General features: G+C 42.8%; 1 protein-coding gene across 1 annotated transcript; it reads right to left on the bottom strand.

Annotated features, from left to right (window-relative positions):
- On the bottom strand, nt 1-7112 carry LOC121866677 (MAP kinase-interacting serine/threonine-protein kinase 1-like). Its single transcript, XM_042366383.1, has 5 exons — nt 6797-7112; nt 4560-4685; nt 4269-4366; nt 3285-4105; nt 1-3124 (listed from the first exon to the last, which is right to left on the bottom strand). The coding sequence occupies exons 1-5, from the start codon at nt 6804-6806 to the stop codon at nt 2902-2904; spliced, it is 1278 nt and encodes a 425-aa protein (XP_042222317.1). The 5' UTR covers nt 6807-7112; the 3' UTR covers nt 1-2901.
- Nucleotides 7113-22281: the final 15169 nt, after the last annotated feature.

Below are 22281 nucleotides of genomic sequence, written 5' to 3' on the forward strand. Positions count from 1 at the left end.
TTAAAAAGATAACTTTTATTTGCACTTCCTCCCTGGTGACGCTCATTTATTGAGGTGTTCCAGCGAGCACAGGGTCCAGTACAAGATAATGTCGGCTTTTTTACCATCAAGTACTTTATTAAAATACTTGTGTTCGTACCATCCTATGTAGTACAGGTACACCACATACGGTAACATACAGGGGCCTCCCTATACCTTCTTCAAATAATTACATATATAAATTCCATGATATAAATTATTCCATATACAGTATGGCGATTAATATTTATCCTTATATGCTTTTGCTATCGCTTGACATTTGTGATGAGACTAGCTAATGCAGGCTGTTTTTAACAGAGGAAGATCTCCTTGTGTCGCCCTGGATGAAGTTCGGATTAGCTTGTCTATCGAGGGCGAGAAGGGGGCCACTTTCGAGATAACATTTTTTCTCTCCTCTCATACTGCCTATCGCGCTAGGCGGTACAATGGGAAGACAAGGATGAAGATGAAGCAGCGTGGTCGATCCTTGAGCTACTATCGCATGGACTCTACTCCCAATCCGTAATTAACAAACAACACTATAACTGTACTTTCCCACAATTTTGAAAAATTTCAGAATATTTTCTAGAAAAATTACTAATATAAATTTATGTAATGTGTTATTGTGTTGTTTAGAAATTCGGCTACTAATGGCTTGATGAAGTTAGCAATGGGATTCGTCAAGAAATGACAAATAAATTAAAAAAAGAGTTCAATGAATCTCTCTAGCCCTGTTAGGCCAAACAAAAATGAGATCATGATATGACAGGAGCTGGAGAAAAGCATGGACCAGTTTTGTGGATCGACCGCGTAGCTGTATGATACAATGATGGATGAGGAATGTTGTGGGGGTGGTTACAATACAGTCACTGTGGTGGCCCACCTACCACTGCCTCTCCATTTCACCTTGGTCACTGCACCTACTTCACTGGGTCAATAGGCAGCCCGGGCAACACGTAAAGCAGACCACGGGGCATACCGGCATCTAATAGAACTATTTTCGATAAATTATCAGCCTGTCCAAGGTGACGGAGAAACACGGCAGGACAAGCTACCACAGCAACCCTACTTGCACCCCAAAAAATTCTTTGTCTTAAGCATCCAGTCTCTACCTTAGTAAATGAAAGGTAATCAAAGATGGATCTTCTGAATTACCCAAATGAACCTCTATGTACCTAAATAAAAGTGAACTAGCCCAAATGAAGCCACAATGTTCAGTACAGTACTTAAATAAATATCATATAGGCTGTCTAAGACCTCTGGAGCCTAAGATGTCTTCACTAGTATATCCCATACTAAGGGAAAAATGACAAAAATCCAATCCAATGTGCAAAAATTTACTTCAATTTGGGTATACTCAAATTAATTTGGGTAATTCTCATGACCATCTATGACTACATTTAAGGAACAAGGTACAAAACTAGGCAGACAAAGCCAATTGTGAAAAAATCAAACTCGGGGGAGGCTTTTTCACCCCACAGGAAACAAAACCTTTTTGGCAAATTTAAAAAGTAATCAACTCGTACTTTTATCTCCTAGTCCAATGTATAAAAAAGATAGAAAACAGTAACAAAACGTAACTCTACTGTATGGGACAGATGTGTGTGGATCGTGCAGGACGGGGGCAGCGTGCGCACAAGCCATGGCACTCCAGGTACACACGTCATCACTTAATGGGCAGCCTTGTGTCGGATGCCATGCCTGCGTGGCCCTCCAGGGGTCCAGCACAGGCTCCCTGAAACTGGGTGACACACCAGAGGGCATGGCTCGGGAACAATTCCTTCCCTAGATGTGGAGCGAGCAGCAGTACTGCACCTTGTATACAGAATCACCATGGCTTCCTTTGTTTTACCACTAACTGAAGATGTTGAGTGATCTGCCTCTACCGAGTGTAAATTGCTACTCTCGCCACAAAATAAGTCTGGTAGCTGATACAGCGCTCTAGCAAAAACAAAACTAGAGCGTTCTGTGCATTCTCAAATGCGACTAGAACTGACAAGCTTATACAGAAGCTTCTTGTATAAATATGAAAATGTTTTTTAAGCTGAACTGCCCTGAATTGACCCTCTGGCTTGTATGGACCTAATTTTATTGAACCTAATCAATGCTCTTTCAAAATCATCCAAATAAATTGGGACTTAAGTGTCACAACTATGACGTTGTAAAAGCGTAGGCACTTACTGGGATTACTACTATGAACTTAAGTTACTAAGCACCACACACAAAGAGAAACATTATTCCAAGCAATATTACGACTGGGTCCGTTCTCAACTTACACACTAATAGAGTTATCACAGTGCCCACTCCTAGCGATCCACACACGCCATCCACGGAGGGGGTAGCTAGCCACACCGCCGCGCATTTCATAACCCTAGTTTACTTTACAGTGGCATTAAGGACAGATTCAAAGGATTTTTAATAATCTTTGTACTTAATCTGTTGGTTGTAGCCCACACTGTTTTATTTATTGGCACTCAAAAATTCAAGAATCCAGGTAAAACTGATGTTAATGTCCTGAACTCAATAATCAATAAAGCATATCCATATGAAAATATATCTCAAAATTTTGTGCCTACATATATATCAAACTTAATAAACAAATATTTTTTATATATTTTTTTTTATATTTGATCATTAATGAGCTGGCTAAACCTCCATTATATGTTATTATTGTAATATTACAAGGTAGAAAAACCTGAGGCTTATAATGATGGCCTACAGCTAGCCTTGCTGTTCAGATTCCTTGTCCATTGTCAGGATTCTAAGCAGCATAAACTTGCTAATAAAGCCTAAGCCTAAACAAGAATGAAAAAAGAATGGTGCTACGCCCATGTTGGTGTCATGGCGTAGCACCTGACCCTGAGTGACTGGCAAGAGAGCCAGTTAGCCGGTGGCAGTGAGGAGGTGCTCAGTATTGAGGCTGAGAGAACGGAGCCGCCGCTGGGCAAGTCGGGACTCTGATGGGGGAGATAACCCGAAGGGCGGATCAACCCCATTCATGTTCTCACAATCCTCATCCTGGTTCATACTGAAGTGCTGCAGTAAGACCCTATTCAGCGCCATGCAGGATTCAGCAAATACTGACAGCTGCTGCGCACTGTGGTTCCTGAGAAAAAATCCAAATTTGTTAGATGGGGAATATTATTGATTATTATAGTTAATATTTAAAATAAAATACAACCACTCTAAGTGAATTTGTAATTGATATAACTACTAGTATATTTATATTGACAAAATAATATTCATATTAACCAAGCAATACTTACTTTCTGATAACATTTGGTGTCTCGAGGCGGGTTGAGGGACCGCCATTCCTGATCCAGGGGTGGGAAAGGACCATCTCCGCTGACAGTCTCTGGGAAGCATCCTTCACCAGTAAGTTGCGTATCAGATCCTTTCCCTCCTCACTGATTGATGACCACTCAGGTTTGGGGAATTCATAGCTGCCTTCCTGGATGTTGTTGAAGAGGAGATCTTGACACTGACTACAAGCCTCCCCTCGCTCCCATCCACAGTCTTCCCCACAGTTGCCACAGAAAGGAGGGTAACCGCACAGAAGAATGTACGTCACCACACCAAGAGACCACAAATCGCACCTTTTGTCGTAGGGCCCGGCATCATCGCTGATGAACCCCTCAACAACCTCCGGAGCCATGAACTCTGCAGACCCCACAGGTGTTAGTAACTGTGGTGTCACCACTGGAGAGCTCAGGTTGGAGTTGAACTTGATTCCTGAGCCCAAGTCAAAATCACAGATCTTTACTGGGCATAATTGGTCCGGATATACACAGAGGATATTCTCTGGCTTCAGGTCTCTATGAGCAATACCTTTGCTATGAAGGAATGCCAGAGCCGAGGCAAGATCTCTGATGACCATCGATGCCTCAGCCTCTGTGAAGTGAGTCCTCCGCTGGATGTGAGACAGCAGAGGACCCCCATAAATTTTTTCAAATACTAGATAAAACTTGTCCTCCTCCTCAAAGAACTCAACCAATTGAATGATGTTCTTGTGTCCCTGGCAGTGGTGGAACATCTCAACCTCCTTGAAGACCCGCGTTCGGCTGTGTGATGGTACCTTCTCTATGATCTGTTGAGGGAATTAAATGTTTTGTCAAACTATGAATCTTCACTTTAAACATAAAATTGCAAATAATATCTCTACAGGGGAACACATTGAAATACTGAACTGCAAACTCCAAACAGCAGATTAGTACTAAACAACACTGAAGAGTCCACACTACAATACTCACCTTTACTGCATACTCTATGTCTGTATAGATGTTGACACATGTCTGCACTGACGCATATGCACCCTGTCCCAACACCTCACCGGTAAGTTTGTACAGATCTGCAAGGTGACAAAAGAGGGCAATTTAACAGGTGTACTGTGATAAAACCTGATGCAAATAATATTTCTTGGTAGAGAGTGGGAAGAAAAACAACTCTCTAGTCCTGACTACCCTTAAATATCATGTTCGAGATATCAAATTATCGTAGTGTCACAAATATGTTTTTACTGGAAAATATTAATATTTACTTACCACTGAAAACACTGGCAACAAGGGTGGACCCTGAACGCTTCTTCTTGCGCCTCTTACGTCTCTCCTTCGCCTCCTCACGCACCTGCTCCAGGTTAGTGGTCTCTCTCAGTACACTTGTAACGTCTCCTGTAACAAAAGAGATAACAATGTTAGTGATCCAACACTTGTCACCACAGCTACAGTATACTGTATTAATCAATACATTTCATGCTTTGGAGCTGAAAATTTGAGATTATTAAATAAAAAATATTTAATGCACAGTGACCAAACGTTCTTGAAATACTGTTACTGGTGAATTGCAACATCATAAGTTACTTGTTTCTTAAGGCATCCATTCATTAGCAGCCTTTGATATAAGCAGACTAACATCCACAGCAACTGACTCACCCATAACATCACATTGTTAATATTATCCTTCAATTACCAAGCAATTTGTCCAGAAGTTTAAACAACTTTAGAAATTTCACCAATGCCTACAAAGTTAAAGGCAGAACTGTGTCCTGCTATGCATAATTATTATATTCACGGACCACAACACCTGCTGACGATTAATACGCATCGGGAACTACTTAAAACAGATGTATATAACAAATTAACAGCAGTAACAAAAGCCGGTAGGGGAGTCACGGCAGGGACGATCACCTGCCCAAACGCTATTCTTGACTTCTTACGACACATCAAGTCGCCACCGCATGCCAAGTAACCACTACACTCTTGTCTAACTTACTGCCAACAGTTCCTAGTAGTACTACATGCTGCGCCTCATTATCTCTTTATAACACTAGTCACAGAATGATGATTATCATTTACAATAATACGAGTGAGGGACAGACACCGTCACTGGTGTTCCCAAAATATCAAGCCTTTCATTTATCACTATGTACTCCTTGATATTTGGAACAAAATCTTTAAAAAAAATTGCAGGCAATAATAACGAATTTATTTGGCTAAATACAAATCAGGCCAATCCTACTCCCGTAAACCTGGCGTTGAATTACCGTAGTTTTTTTTAAGATATCAAAATGTATTTTCTGTATATTACTACATAGAAATCTGTCAATATACCTTAAATATATCATTAATATCTAGCTATTCATTTTCTATAATATTTGAATGAAAACTAAATATATTTAGATAAAACGAAGACTTCAAATTACTTCCATCACCAAATAACATTTGGAAATTACTTAAAACAAATATAACTTTACAACCTATGGTCAGAGATTTTACTCGCAATAATTATTTACACAACGTAATCAATAGCTGTGACACTAAACTTAAAGACCATTCCTTTTAAAATTCACGTACGCTCTTGGTATCATGACAAATACTCATTGTTTGGTACTCGTAATCACCTACACTTATATATATATCAATACAAATCTGGATAAATAACTGTTATTCAAATACAATGATACATACGTACAAGAATACAATATACAATCGTCTACGTTTCTATAATGTTTAAATTGTGGTAAAACTATTCTTATCACTTTAAACTTTTTAATGCATCAATTTAATGTTCCTGACTTGCAGTTGCGTTTCAACAGTCCTATTTTTAAACAATTACAATTAAACTGTTCATGATATTAATTCTCCTATGTAACACTTCATTCAACAGTTTTGTATATTTTCGTGACAACCAGTCCAAATGCGGAAAACTGCACAATCAATATTTCTGTACATCTTAAAATATCACACAAGGAAGTTTCGAGAAAGGCAGAGCTACGGTAAAACAGCCAATAACGACAGCAACAGGGATGGCCTCGATGGTAACAGGACTCGCACTGTTGCCACGTCTCGCAGCATCTCGCCGGCACACTTCTGGTCTTTTGTCACCACCACTGCTCACACCCCGACACTAACCACTCCTCCTAACAGTGCATACGTGTCCAGAATATCGAATATCAGCGTCAATAATAAAGGTATATTTCAATGTATAGGTAGGAAGATAAACCACACAGCACGCCTCAAGGGGTTCTTTGTTTACCAACACACACATGCCCTAACACACCCTCCTCCCTAACTAAAACGTAATACATCTCTTTTTACATAGCTGACGGCCACTTTTCTTCATAAATACAGACTGGCATACGCTAACCATACAGTAACGACCAGTGACATTCTACACACACCGTTCTCTCCAAACACGGAAAAACAAAAATTGACTTTCAAAGCCTGACATCATTACCTCAACTTTCACAGAACACAGAATTGCTAGGTAGAGGGACACGTACCTTGCACCATCTTGACGGTTTGTAGGTATCAATGAGCGAAGAAAAATATATCACAATCAGTGGGAAGTAGGGAAAAATCACAGATTCTTGAGTAGCACTTTGATGCTTGACTAGACCCTCCAAACCGCCTGGGCCTTTTGCACTATCACGTCGCAGACACTACTGGTGCCGCACTTCTTGCACTTGGATGTAGTACCAGCCGTGTGTTACCAGCTTTGGGAAGCTAGAAAAGGTAGGAAAAGATCCCGTTGGCGCGCGTACACTCCTATCTATCCATCTCTTTCTCTCTCTGTTGGCGAACTGCGCCTTGTGGACCGAGTCGTCAGTTAATATCGCCCAACACCCAGCCCCGCCCACTGCCACACACCGCCACTCACCAGTACACATCTCGCTATTTCAACCTTTACCTTTAATGTTCTTACTCTTATTCATTACCTATTACATCGATAATATTAACCAATATTCGTAGCTTCATCTAAGTACTGTTGTTATGGCCTGTCTTTAAAAATAAGAGTATAACATCGCTAACTTGCAGCTTGAGGCAACACTTAGCGTCGCCGCACGTACACAAGTCGCCAACTTTAAAGCCACGTTGACATTACATCAGCAAAGCTTTTAGCCGCCTTATCTAGTTCAGAATGACCAGACTGGTTTTATTAAAACATTTAGGTATTAAATCATATCATTAAGAAGCGAATGTATTCCAATTAAGTTGGTTACCTAAAGGTGTCAAATGAATTAAATACACTTCTTCCCACGCTCGTGGCCTTTCTTCACAAAATATTTCTAGAGGAATATACAGGCCAGGAATCGCTTGATAAATTGTAGCAAATTTCAATAATTGGCACTGACGTTGGAGTAACCTAACGAAAATACATGAATACTAAAAGATTTTACAAATATAAACAGGCACGCTAATATTAAAACCATGTAAATTATGCGCCACTAGGTAGACCGACTCCACGCTGGCAGTGTTGTGGCGTGATCAGTCTTACCATCCGCTCAGAGGTTATCTCTTCAAGGTTTACTTAAATAAATCCATATGATAGCTTTAAAACACAACTGAAATATAACTAAGTTTACATTATCACTATCAATCATACACGAGTTACAATAAACATTTTGGCAGTCCACTATAACTTACGTAAAGAATTTTTGACGGTTGGTAATCCGTAGGTGCGTAGAAAACTCCAGGAGGTGATCTTAGTATAATGTTGTATATCTACCAATGTTATACTCTGGCATCAAGGATATACACCTCATATCCTCACACATCATACACTACACACCGTTGATCACCTTAGAACCCATAGCTAGAATGTATTTACTTGATATTAAACAAAGAGGCCACGTACAGGTCGATCTTCATATTTACTGCGACGAAACATTCTCAAAAACCACAGGAAACATTATGAAGTTTAAGTTCGCCCTTCCCCCTTTAACCCCCTCCTCCTACCCCCCCCCAAAGCTAACAACAGCAACAAGAACATGAACTCGCTAAACCTACCGTTGCCATCTTGAGATACAAATACAAATTCTATATTAATTTACAAATAAGAAATACGAACATACACTCCATCACACGGGTAGATTGTTATACCATACACAGGTCATATACATAATAAACAAGTATATTTTGACACTTTGTTGCTCTTTGTCCCAAGAAAAGAAAACAGCAACAACAACAGTTTCGTTTACTACGCGGGAGGAGCTGTGTGTGTGTGTGTGTGTGTGCGTGCGCGCGCGCGCACACATGTTTGTGTGTTAGCACGCGCGTCTGTTTGGGAGAGATTATTTGTGAGAACGTCTTTGCGCTGGTCTATGAATATACTCAAAGTTGTTTGAGTGCACGCGCGTGTAGACGTGCTGTATGTGTATGTTGAGTTGGGAATGTAAATGCCTATCATTCGTGAAAGACAATACTCGTATTTATTACAAGTTTACTGTGTATATTTCGGCATTTACAGGTGTGGGAATGACCAAACTCCATAATCACAACACGTCCACACCTGACACCAGTATTATCACAGCAGGAACACACCTGTTACATATACGACACACACACCAGTCCTGATACCACCTTTCAACCCATGTACCTGTACCTGTACCCGCCAGGATGTTCCTCCGTTAGTAAATCTCTATACAAGATTTCATCTACGTGATTAATTCGTTCTATATATAGGTTAGGTTAGGTAGTGAGGGTTAGTTTAGTGCTGGTTAGGTTAGGTAGTGAGGGTTAGTTTAGTGCTGGTTTGATGCTTATAAACGGGTTGTGGTCTTGTGGTGTCCTGGTGGAGGAAGAAGGAACTGCTGGTAGAGGAGGAGGAGGAGGAAGCACTGCAGGTGTAGATGAAGGAGGAGGAGTTGCATGGAGGAGGAGGGGAGGTTAAAGTGTCGATAGAGGAGGAAGCATATGAGAGGAAGACGAGAAGATAACAGAAGAAACAGAAGAAAGAAGAGGAATACAAACACGTAAGAAACAAAAAGCAAAGAGAAGAACAAAAAGATAAAGAGAGTGAGGGAGGGAGAGAGGGAGTGGGTGAGGGAGGGAGGGAGGGAGGGAGGGAGGGAGTGGGTGGGGGAGGGAGGGAGGGAGTTGGTGAGGGAGGGAGGGAGTGGGGAGTGAGTGAGTGAAGGAGGGAGGTGACTGAGGCGGAGAAGCAGCAGCAGACAGCGGCCACAGGAGGGAGGAGGACTGTGTGACCTCAGCAGCGGACGCGGCTTGTTAGAGCGGCAGAGTGTCTCTCTCTGTTGGGCAGCACGCACACCCCGCCACTACCACCATTCTTCTCTACCACCACTACTACCACTACCCTCCCTCACTACCACCACTACCCTCCCTCACTACTGCCACTACTACTCTCGTCCCACTACCACCACTTCCCCCCGCCCCACTTCTCCCTACCATTACCGCCACCATTCTTCACCACCATCATTATTTCTTGCAACCACCAATACCTACTATACACGATAAAAGAAACTACCAAGTTGTAGGAGTCTACCATCCATGTTGCAGGCGTCTATCTACCATGTTGCAGGCGTCTACCTACCATGTTGCAAGAATGGAACCACTACCTCTATCTCTGGTACCCTGCAACAACTACCTATTCTAAGCTGCCATCACCAAAACTACGTTACCACCCTGACAAATAGCACACACACACACACACACACACACACACACGATATAATTTTAATAATAAACTAAGTACTTCTTATAGATATTGAAGATAAATGTTATTTCTTGTTTCTATTATAATAAAACAAAAACAAAGGGAAGGTTGTTTTAGAGTTTGGTAGGTAGGTATGGATGGATGTGTGTATGGATGTATGTATGTATGTATGGATGGATGGATGGATGGATTAGATGTGGCAGTGACTGGTGTGGAAACGGCTTCGACCAGCTCGGAGTGTGTGTGTGTGTGTGGGGGGGGGGTGAGTGGCTTAGCTGGGTGGAGGGAAAGAAGAGGTGTGTGTGTGTGTATGGCTTGGATGGGGGTGAGTGACTGGAATGGGGGGAGAGAGGGGAGTATGATGCATCAAAAACTACATGTACTACCGCTGCTGCTACTACTACTATACCACTACTACTGCTGCTACCACCACCGCTGCTACCGACGACGACACAACAGCTATTGTGGTGGTAAGGGGGAGGGAGGACATGATATTTCTCCCCTTCTACCACCAGGAAGAGAGAGAGAGGAGAGAGGTGCGTCACACAGAAGAGAAGAAGAGGAAGTAAGGAAGGAAGGAAGTGCGCAGTTCATGGCTGTGTATGTGTGGGTAGAGACAGGAAGGGGAGAGGGTGAAAGGGTTGGATGAGAAGGAAGTGGAAGGAAGATGAAGTTGATGAAAGAAATGGAGGGAGAAGAGAGGAAAGGGGAAGAACGGAAGGAGATGAAGAGGAAGAAAGGGGAAGAGAGGGGACAGGTGAGGAGAGAGGCAGGGAAGAGGAGGGAAAAAAAGAAGAGAGGAAGGGATGATGGAGGAGGGGGGTGGAGGGAAGATTCAACAATAATAAAGGAGGAATGGTGGACGTAACCCGATATATTATGACGGCTCTAGCCCCGCCATCACCACCCCGAGAGAGAGAGAGAGAGATTATTTTGATTGTTTTCATAGATTTGCATTTTCTTAATATTAACCAGTCTAGCACAGGTCACACACACACACACACCCGGAAGTGAACGCCCCGGTTAATAAGAAAATTATATATCTAAGGTCAGGTCAGGTCAGCAGGTAGTGAAGAGGCTGACAATTATCTCCTTGACCTCACTTGACCATGACTTCGATAAGGGGCTATGGCGGTGACCTCTGATGTGATCATTGTGTCGTTTGTGCCGCTCTGTGACTAGCACTTATGACATTTCCCGCTAATATGACATTTACACACGAAAGTCGAGTCATATACCGTATACGTACAATATATTCAACTACCACCATTACTTCAACCACCAATACTACTAGATAAACGACATAGATATCGGTAAAGACAGCAACATGAGTAAATTTGTTGATGGCACTAAAATAGGGCGTGTAATTAAATCTGACGATGACTCCACAAAACTACAGGAAGATCTTGACAAAGTTTTCTAATGGTCTGAAAATGGCAGATGAAATTCAATGTGGACAAATGTAAAGTACTTAGTCTACTCTAGGAGATGTAAACAGAAAAACCAGATATCAGATGAATAACGATGTTATAGAGAAATGATAAGTAGGAATCTTATGCCAAGTAAACAAAGTGTATTTTCTCGTAACAAGGCTAATAAATACTGTTAGTTACAAGACTAGTGAGGTCATCCTAAAACTTATCTTGCGCTTGTGAGACCTCACTTGGATTACGCAGTTCAATTCTGGTCACCGTATTAGAGTGGATATAGAATCCCTAGAAAGAATTCAGAGGAGAATGGCAAGACTAATCCCGGGCATTAGGAACCTTAAGTACAGAGACAGGTTAAAGCATCTTAATCTGCACTCCCTCGAGAGACGTAGAGTGAGGGGCGATATGATAGAGGTGTATAAATGGAAGTCAGGGCTAAACAAAGGTACTCAAACTATCCAACCAGGAGCGAACTCGTAACAATGGTTTTAAATTAGACAAATTTAGATTTAGGCGCGAAATAGATAAACACTGGTTTGGAAATAGAGTGGTGGATGAATGGAACAAGTTACCAAATATCATCATTAACTCGAATACGCTGGATAGCTTCAAACATAGGTTGGGTGGATATATGAGCAATAGGAGTTAGGTGTAAATGGGACTGCCCAGTATGGACCAATAGGCCCACTGCAGTTTCCTCCTTTCTTATGTTCTTATGTACTACTACAACCACCACCACAACATCCAGCACTACTACAACATCCAGGACTACTACAACATCCAGGACTACTACAACATCCACCACAACATCAGCACTACTACAACCACCACCACCACAACATCCAGCACTACTACAACATCAGGACTACTACAACCACCACCACTACTACAACATCAGGACTACTACAACCTCCACCACTACTACAACATCCAGGACTACTACAACCTCACCACTACTCCAACCTCCACCTACTACAACCTCCACCACTACTACAACCTCCACCACTACTACAACCTCACCACTACTACAACATCCAGGACTACTACAACCTCCACCACTACTACAACCTCCACCACAACATCCAGCACTACTACAACCTCCACCACTACTACAACCTCCCACCACAACATCCAACCTACTACAACCTCCTACCAACCTCCACAACATCCAGGACTACTACTACAACCTCCACCACTACTACAACCTCCACCACAACATCCATCACTACTACAACCTCCACCACTACTACACCTCCACCACAACATCCATCACTACTACAACCTCCACCACTACAACCACCACCTCCACCCTGCCATTACATAAACAAACCAGACAGTTAATTTAGCCCCGACTTCAATACCTTAGTGGACACGGGCTCTGCTGGCCGTGGGAAAATACAACAATGCACTTAACGTCTACTTTACACTTCACAGGTTATATATGTAAAGTACTTAAAGGAGGAATTAATACAACTATCATTAAAAAGTGTAAGTGTTGTGTTATACTTAAAGGCTATTTTATAAGTAATTGATGTCATTAGGTAAGAGGTTATATTTAGGATCTGGTTGTAAGTACAGTACTCTCCTCTAGTTGTGTTGTTGAGGTACTTAGGTGAAGATTACTTCCCTGGTGTGACTAGGCTTCTCAAGATTAGCCATTCCAGTTTATTTAACCTTAAGATTAACCGCCCTAACGCTAACCAATTGTGTTTGTGTGTGTGTGTGTGTGTGTGGAGGGGGTACTATCAGGGTATGTTGGCACGCGGCACCAAATGGACGGTGTGTGTGTGTGTGTGTGTGTGGCACTACGCACGATGTCCAGTCACTACACCCCCACCTTGCCAACACTGACCTATTATATATTTTGTCAATGATGCCACCACAAAATATAGATTAATTGGAAAATACTGGAACACAAAGCTGCCAACAGTTTCAGACTAAAGTTAATTTTAAATAAATTATATCATTGCGAATCCCATTAATTACCTGCATGAATCTAATTAATCAGTTAATTACCCACCACCTCACACCTCCACCCCCCCCCAAACTCGCCCAAATAGATGATATATTAAAGCTGTATCCACACTGTATCCAGTACCCAAGGCAACTTCCATGTCCAGAACTAAGTGTAAGTGTAACAAGAGTGCAGAGGTCTTATTGCAACTATATCTTGCGTTAGTCAGGCCGCACCTCCATTATGTGGTTCAGTTCTGGTGCCCCTATTATAGAATGGATATCAATTCACTGGAGTCGGTGCGCGAAGAATGACGAAAATGATTCCGGGACTTAGAAACCTTCCATATCAAGATAGGTTAAAAGAAACTAAACTTGCATTCCTTAGAAAGACGAAGAGTGCAGGGAGATATGATAGAAGTATTTAAGTGAGTGAAAGGAATCAATAAAGGGATATAGATGTTCTTATAATATCCGAGCAGGATAGGAACTCGAGCAACGGATTCCAGTTGGATAAGTTTAGGTTTAGGAGGAGATAGGAAGAAACTGGTTCACAAATAGGGTGGTGGACGAGTGGAACAAGCTTAGCAACTTTGTAGTAAGTGCTGGAACTCTGGAAGTTTTAAAAGGAGGCTAGATAGATTCATGGATGATAGAGAGTGGTAGTAACTCTCGACAGGAGCTGCCATGCACAGGCCAACCGGCCTATTGCAGACTCCTTATTTTCTTATGTTCTTATGTAAACAAACAATGTCGTGGAAATACTCTTAACACTCAATGCCATAATATCCTGATCACTGGGGTCCGATAAACACCCTTTGTGGCCTCTGTTCTGTAATCCTTTATGCTCTACGGCTCACAGGATGAGTGTGGGGTGCACAATAAACTAGTTGACAAATTAACTAAATTCTATCCGATTAAACGTTTGGACAGGAAGCGTTGTTATGTCGTATCATACCCCTCCTTTTCCTCCACATACTCCTCCTTTTCCTCCACATACCCCTCCTTTCCCTCCACATACTCCTCCTTTTCCTCCACATACCCCTCCTTTCCCTCCACATACCCCTCCTTTCCCCCATACCACTACTCACTTTGTTGGTCCGAAAACTAGTCAACACACAATTCCATAATAAGCACCACTTATAGTAACCATTTATCATTGTTAAATCACACCAGAAGCAGTGACCTGACTTGACCTGACCTGACCCTTAAACTGACCACTCGAGATAATATTCATTGACCGCCTTGTGTTTTGGGTCGCCTGCCAAATTGTACCTCAAACGACAATGACCTCTCATGACCTGACCTCACGTATAATACTCGGTTAACGGATTTGACCCGTTTCTGACCTGGGTTCTAACACCTTCCTGCCGTATTACTACCTGCTGTCACCTGTGGAAGGGACGAGGTATTGGTATCAAATCGGAGCAGCAGCATCTTGGGTCATCCTGTCCACGTAACGCTGACCTCTATTCAACATCCTTCAGGGCATCTCTCTCTCTCTCTCTCTCTCTCTCTCTCTCCATAAATAAACCCGACCTAAAACCATCACTTATCATCACCCCGGTGTTCCTGAGGAGTCATTCACCTGCTAGTCCAGTTAATTAGAGATAGCCAGTTAAGCTCTCCCGTGTACCTTAGCTGCCCGACCCACCTGTGAAATTGGGGCTACGACAGAGAGAGGGAGGGGAGGGGAGGAGGGAGGGAGGGAGGGAGGGAGAGGAGGGAGGGAGTTTAGTACCTGAGGGCACCACCTGTCTCCACACTCTGGCAGGACCTTTAAGACGACCATAGGATCCTCTCGTCTACTACTGTCAAGGGTCTGTGTGTGTGTGTGTTTGTGTGTGTGTGTATGTATGTGTGTGTGTATGTATGTATGTATGTATGTATGTATGTATGTATGTATGTATGTATGTAAACAAGACGTAGTGTATCTATGAACCTCAAAATACAGACAAACAAACAAAATACAATAAACAAACAAACAAACAAACAACGCCGACTCAATCATGTAGCTCTAAGGTAATATTTACATTCACCACAAAGTCGATAATATACGATAAACAACAACATTAAAAACGGTTCATTAATGTCGGTTCTTTTATAATGGTTTAGTGATTCATTTGTCTGATTCAAAACATTACATGAACTGTATATAGTAGCGAGGGTTTGGTGGTGTTACGTCCGGGTTATGGTATGTTCACCTTCCTTTCCACCCAAACATTCCTGCTCCTCCCTGATCCCTTCCTGTCTCTCTCTCCCTCTCCCCCTCCTCCCTCCCCCCATCCCATCTCTCTCTCACTCCTCCCTTCCCTTCCCTCACCCCCTCCCGCGCCAGGTACCCAACTCACCTGTCAATGACCTCGTATGACCTGTTACCGACGACGATCCAAAAGTGACCTCACCTGGCCCTGAGTTAACGTTGGCCAACAAGGGTCAGGAAGTGACACTCGGGAATAATAAGAATGTCATTTGTGTTATAACATGACCACCATCTTCATACACGCCATACACAGGTCTTGTTGGTGTTATAATGTATTCATACACGTCACCAACTAAGGTCTTTAAGTGTTTAGAGGATATCACTTAACTGGAGTCGGTGCAGCGAAGAGTAACGATAATGATTCCGGGACTTAGAAACCTTCCATATCAAGATAGATTAAAGAAACTAAACTTGCATTCCCTAGAAAGACGAAGAGTGCGGGGAGATATGATAGAAGTATTTAAGTGGGTGAAAGGAATCAATAAAGGGATATAGATAAAGTTCTTATAATATCCGAGCAGGATAGGACTCGTAGCAACGGATTTAAGTTGATAAGTTTAGGTTTAGGAGGGAGATAGGAAGGAACTGGTTCACAAATAGGGTGGTGGACGAGTGGAACAAGCTTAGCAACTTTGTAGTAAGTGCTGGAACGCTGGAAAGTTTTAAAAGGAGGCTAGATAGATTCATGGATGATAGAGAGTGGTAGAAACTCTCAACAGGAGCTGCCATGCACGATTGCACAGGCCAACCGGCCTATTGCAGACTCCTTATTTTCTTATGTTCTTATGTTTATTCTAGGTTTAGTAAATATATACACGTAGTCAACATTAATTAAACAGTACGAGACACTACTGATTTGGAAGGAGAAATTAATCTTCTCACACACACTTAACCACAAGTGCGTGAGTGCGTGTCAGAAATGAGATCCTTCCTCCCTAACACACACATATATACACTCCACCCCCCCCACCCACACAACCACTCTCCACACACACAACCACCCAGAGGTTAATAACACCATAGTGGCGTCACGAGGCGAAAGTGATGCCAGGTGTTGTAAGAGTGAACAAGGCAAGAGTAAGAAGGGGGGGGCAGATCAAAACACGGGCGCACTGTACTGACCAAAAAAAAAATCACCCTATTATGTTTTTGTCGAGCGTAAGAGCGTATGGGACACGTAGACTAACTGAGCGTAGCCTATAGCATACTTCTAAAAGACTATCAAAGCGTAGAGCCAATGTAACACACGTTTAAAGATGGATCACCTGAAGAATCACCACCCCAGTTTATTTCACCTGAAGATTAACTCCCATAACACTATTTGGCGGTTAGGTTAGGTTAATCTTTTGGTGAAATAAATTGGAGTAAACGGCCAAACATACTTTACCCCAAGTCTTGATTTTTACTCCGAAAGGCAAATGATATGAATGATTTCTATACGAACCTAATACTAACTACTAAACAAAGTCTAATATTATCCAATGAACCCTAAACTCACCTAGAGAGAGAGAGAGAGAGAGAGGGCAGGCGTCTTGACCAGGATCACTTCACGTCTCAAGTATCATGAACCTGACACAAGGAAAACATTTTTTTTTATTAATTTTCTTTCCTTTTCAGGGTCGAGGGAGTAGATAAACCACCATTAACAAAAACAACAACAACAACTAAAAACTAAGGACTACGAAGGAGACCAGACGAGGAGGAGGAGGAGGAAATATTCAACGAAATAAAAGCCAATATCCTAATGGCGATGAAGACATGAGGCTACTTATTCCAGGAAGGTGGGATAAATATAGCCAGTCCGGGGGAGATATACGAGGCTATATTTATAAAAAAAATCCATGATTATTGATTATCCTGACGTGAGTAGGAATACCCAGGAAGGAATAGGTTGGATGGATATATAAGCAATAGGGGTTGGATGTAAATGGGACTGACCAGTATTGGCCAAAAGTCCCGCTGCAGTTTCCTCCACTCTTATGTTCTTAAGTTAAAACAGGATAACGATGGGGAGAGTATTGGTGGATAAATTGGGATATTTGTTTAAAAGCTCCAGCTCGGCGGGTTGGCGATGGATCGGTTAAACTAAATATAGCCAATCCAGGAGTTAAACGAGAGACCGTATAGCAAAATCCATCTATTTCAACTAATTACGAATATTACGACCGGGAGAGAAGAATAACGACGTTTTTGTGATCGTTTTTAATGAGTCTTGGATGACCATTGTGTACCAGCAGCGTTTAGATACACTTGATGAGCCGTCGGTTTAAATCTAGCCAAGAGTACCGCCAGCACTCCTAGGCCTAGACATCTCTCACCCTTCCCTCCCTCCACCTCGGGTTTTTTTTTTGTCTCCCTGAGCTGTTTTTTTGTACGTGAATCTTCAAGTGTTTTCTTATAAGATGAAGAGAAAGGAAAGGCGTTAAATCCCAAGATAAAAAGTAGGGCGGAAAGGCGACATTTTTTAACACGCGGCGCCAAGGAGGATAATGTTCCGTTAGCGATGAAGATTAACATTTGAGATATAATATTTTACAATGAATAAACCTAGCTGGTTAGGTTAGGTCTTGTGCCGTAGCCTAAACAGTCTAACGATTTTTAATTAACTATCAGGGAGATTTTTTATCCCTGAATTTATGGATATGTTTCCTGTTGTATATTGACCGATCATGGTGGAGCGACTCGGTGGTTCTATGGATATTAAGGTAGTTTTAAAAGTCCTTTCACTCTCACGGTATCATACCAGTGAAGCCTAGTGACACACACACACACACACACACACACGAGAAGTGCTCACCATTAGTGCCGGGCATGACTCGGCCGGGAGGATTCGTGATGGGTAGCCTCCCTTACTCCCTCACCACTCCATCTCTCCCTCCCCCACTCACCCCCTCCCTCCCCCACCATCTAGCTTACCTCTGTCTTTAATAACACAAAGACGACGAAAATACCCCCCCCCCCATTCAAGGCCAAAACCCACCTGAATGGGGGATGGGGGTAGGGGGTAGAGGGGGGGTTCACAAGGCCAGTAAGAATTGTCTAGTTCAGTATCTATATTTCTCTATCTCAATTGGTTCTCGTAGATCATCCTGGTCATAGATACCAGCCAATAGGAAAAGCGGGGAGTGTCAACAATAAGTGAAGTCACAGAATCCAACCAATACGCGGAAAGGATGATGTCAATAATATAAATGAAGTCACACAAGCCAGCCAATAGGAGATACAATTGTCAACGATATAAACATCATCATCATCACTACAGCCGCCACCACCACAGTAACCTCTACGACCTGTCTATTCATAATAAAAACATCAATAAACAGTTTTAATAGAGAGGATTCTTTTTATAATTTTAGGCATTTTTTAATAGAATCCTAATATAATTTTTAGGGGAATTTTTATAAGCAGTACTAGTCAGTGATTCAAGTCGTTGGTGAAAATAACACTAAGAGTAATTCCTAACCAGACAGACAGGCGTCACGATAACAGCACCAGCTCTCCCTACACTATATGCCCTAAGCTTATCAACTCGACAAGCTAATGTGGTTACCATGGTTACAGATGGAGGAGTGTGGGGAAGAGTGTGTGCGTGTGTGGGTTAATGTGATCGTAAAGAGTGTGGTGAAGTGTGTGTGTGTGTGTGTGTGTGTGGGTTAATGTGATGGTAAAGAGTGTGTGTGAGAGAGAGTGTGTGTGTGTGTGTGTGTGTGTGTGTGTGTGTGAGCGTTAATGTGATGGTAAAGAGTGTGGTGAAAAGAGTCTGTGGAGAGTGGGATGGTGGTAGTAGTAATGGTGATAGTAGAAGTCCAGATGCCAATGCTCTAAGGTACGGTAGGCCAGTGGAAGGTTTGCCCTCCCAATGCGTGTGTGGCTCTTCCTACGACGCCGATCACGCCATGGTGTGCAAGAAAGGGGGCTTCATATGCATGACGAAGTAAGGGATCCCACAGCAAATATGTTGAAGGAAATATGCCGGGATGTCAGGGTAGAACCGACCCTCCTCCCATTGGACGGTGAGATTTTCCAACACAGGACTTCAAACACATCCAACGAAGCCCGTGTTGACGTCAGTGCTCAAGGATTCTGGGCGCGGGGATTTTTGATTCCATGGCCGCATGTCACCGTAACTTAGCTCTCGATACTGCACACAGGAGGAACGAGAACGACAAGATAAGGGCACAGGGGAGAGAATTCAGAACGTTGATCAAGGCAGCTTCACTCCTCTAGTGTTCACAACCTCTGGTGGGATGGGACCAAGTGCAAGATGCTTCTACGCCAGACTCGCGGAGGTGATCTCCGAACAGAAGCAGCAGCCCAGAAGTTATGTTACAGCCTGGATGAGACGTGACTGTCCTCTCTCCTTAGGTCGGCCTTGCTCTGCCTCAGGGGAAAGAGAGCATCGACCCCAAAGCCTACAACAGTTGTAGATATTGACTATGAGGCTACAGCCACTGAATGCCGCATAGATCTGCGGCTCAACTAACTCAACACAGCTAGGATAGCTACTTATGTATTAGGATATTTTATATTAAGGTAATAAAATGGTGGCTATTGGGGGAGGCTGGAGGTCATATTAAAATAGTGGTGGTGGTGGTAGTAGAAGTAACAGCCTCTAGTCTAGTGTGGGCCTCTAAGCTTGTCCTTGACGGGTGCGGACGTGTAGGGTCAACGCCTAACCACAACACCAAAACCCCATACAACCACTAAAGCTCATAATACCACCTCTATAACCCTAGGATTCTAGACCTAACAGCACAGAGTCGGTTAACACTTCCTTACCCAAACTCCTTCTCACCCCCCCCTCCTCCCCCAGTAAGCCTTTGAAGTCAACAGCTGCCACGTACTCATTTAAACCCATAAACAATCACTAACTTAACCATCACTCTATAAATACAAAATTACTAACAATTTCAATATATTTTTCTTCATTTATTTTTTTCATTATACAAGTATGGACTCCGGGGTTATTTTACAATGTATAATATCAACAAGAAAGACGTGTTGCCATATTCAATGTTGCCATACACATTGCAACATAACATTGGCCGCCTCTTACCGACCCACAGTACCTCAATAGTGTGTGTGTGTGTGTGTGTGTGTGTGTGTGGCGGACTACAACACTGACAGCCAGTTAACAGCCTAACAGACACAGAAAAAGAGTGACACACACACACACACACACACACACACACACACACAAACAGTCAGACAGACCGGCAATTTCCCTACCAAAACCACACATCTCTCTGACCCAACACCCTGTATACCTGTCAGGTTAATTAATAAAATGAAAATCTAATTAGGATGAATTTTATTATGTGTCTTGAGGTGATGACGGCCAGGTATTATTGTACAGATCTCAAAGAGGGGGAGGAGAGCATCACCCCCCCCCCTCGCCCTCCCCTCTCACCCATTTCGGCCCCCCTCACCCCCCCTTTCACCCCTTTCGGCCCCCCTTAACCCCCCTCATCCCCCCCCTCTTCGTATGAATGTATGGAGAGAAACACTAATGATTATGGACATGTAAAAGACGTCTTCCCTCCAACCTCTCCCTCACTCCTCCAACTTTCCTCCAATCTCTCCCTCACTCCTCCAACCTTCCCTCATAATATCCCTCTCTCCAACAACCCCGCCCCACCCCCACTGGCGACGCCCCTTGTGTTACCTCAAGCCACCGTCACCAGGAACCCCCTGAGCGTGGCCCCAGGGTCAGATATGAGTGGCTGGACCGGAAGTTCAGTACACGGAGACCATTCCCGCGTCCTCTGCCGATAGACGTTACGATTGTTATAAAAACCACCACGACCAGAACAGCTACAATACACTATGTTAAGAGAACTACCACGACCAGAACAGCTACAAAAACTACCACTAAACTATGTTATGAGAACTACCCCGACCAGAACAGCTACACCATGTTATGAAAACTATCACGACCATAACCGAGTGAAGTGAGTAAACTGATTTAACCTAAACCAAATCGAACCTAATTTAACGGAACGTAACCTAAACAAACTAATTTAAGTTCATTTAACCTAACCCAACCTGACTTTGATCCATTAACTAACCTAATCTAACCAAAGCTAATGGCGATCCTACGGTGGTGTTAGGTTAGGTCAGGTCAAGTTAGGTTAGGTCAGGTTTGTGTCCTGCCACCTGCTTTAAAACAAAAATAATAAATAAACAAATTATCCATCGGTTCAGCCCAACAATACTTTATTCCCTAAAAACAACAACAATTACACGTCATCAAGCCACGTGGTGTGTTTGTTTACATGGTCGATCAGCTGACGGGGCTCCCAGGTAATGGCCGGCCCCACGACATAAAGGCTCTGATAACACACACACAATGACACCACCACCTGTCTTCTTCTTCTTCATCAATGACCTGATTTCGTGTTTATCACATCAATTACCTGGTTCAGTGTCATTACTTATTAATAAGCATCAATGACCTTATTTAACCCGTATTTTGGGATCCTCCATGACCTGAGCTTCACTGACTAACACCATACATACAGTAACTCAAAGGCGTAACTTAACCTAACACACCTAACCTGACTTAACTCACCTGACCTAACTGACTTGAACTAACCTAACTTGCATAACCTGACTTGACCTAACCTGATCCTGACATAAGAAAATAAGGAGTCTGCATTAGGCCGA

Source organism: Homarus americanus, unplaced genomic scaffold (assembly GCF_018991925.1).
Source record: "Homarus americanus isolate GMGI-L3 unplaced genomic scaffold, GMGI_Hamer_2.0 scaffold14144, whole genome shotgun sequence".
Classification (NCBI taxonomy): domain Eukaryota; kingdom Metazoa; phylum Arthropoda; class Malacostraca; order Decapoda; family Nephropidae; genus Homarus; species Homarus americanus.

Coding starts and splice junctions, on each gene's coding strand:
- LOC121866677 (XM_042366383.1), bottom strand. Junction 4,367..4,559: donor TGTTGCCAGTGTTTTCAGTG/GTAAGTAAATAT, acceptor GTCACCTTGCAG/ATCTGTACAAACTTACCGGT. Junction 3,125..3,284: donor ACACCAAATGTTATCAGAAA/GTAAGTATTGCT, acceptor ATTTTTTCTCAG/GAACCACAGTGCGCAGCAGC.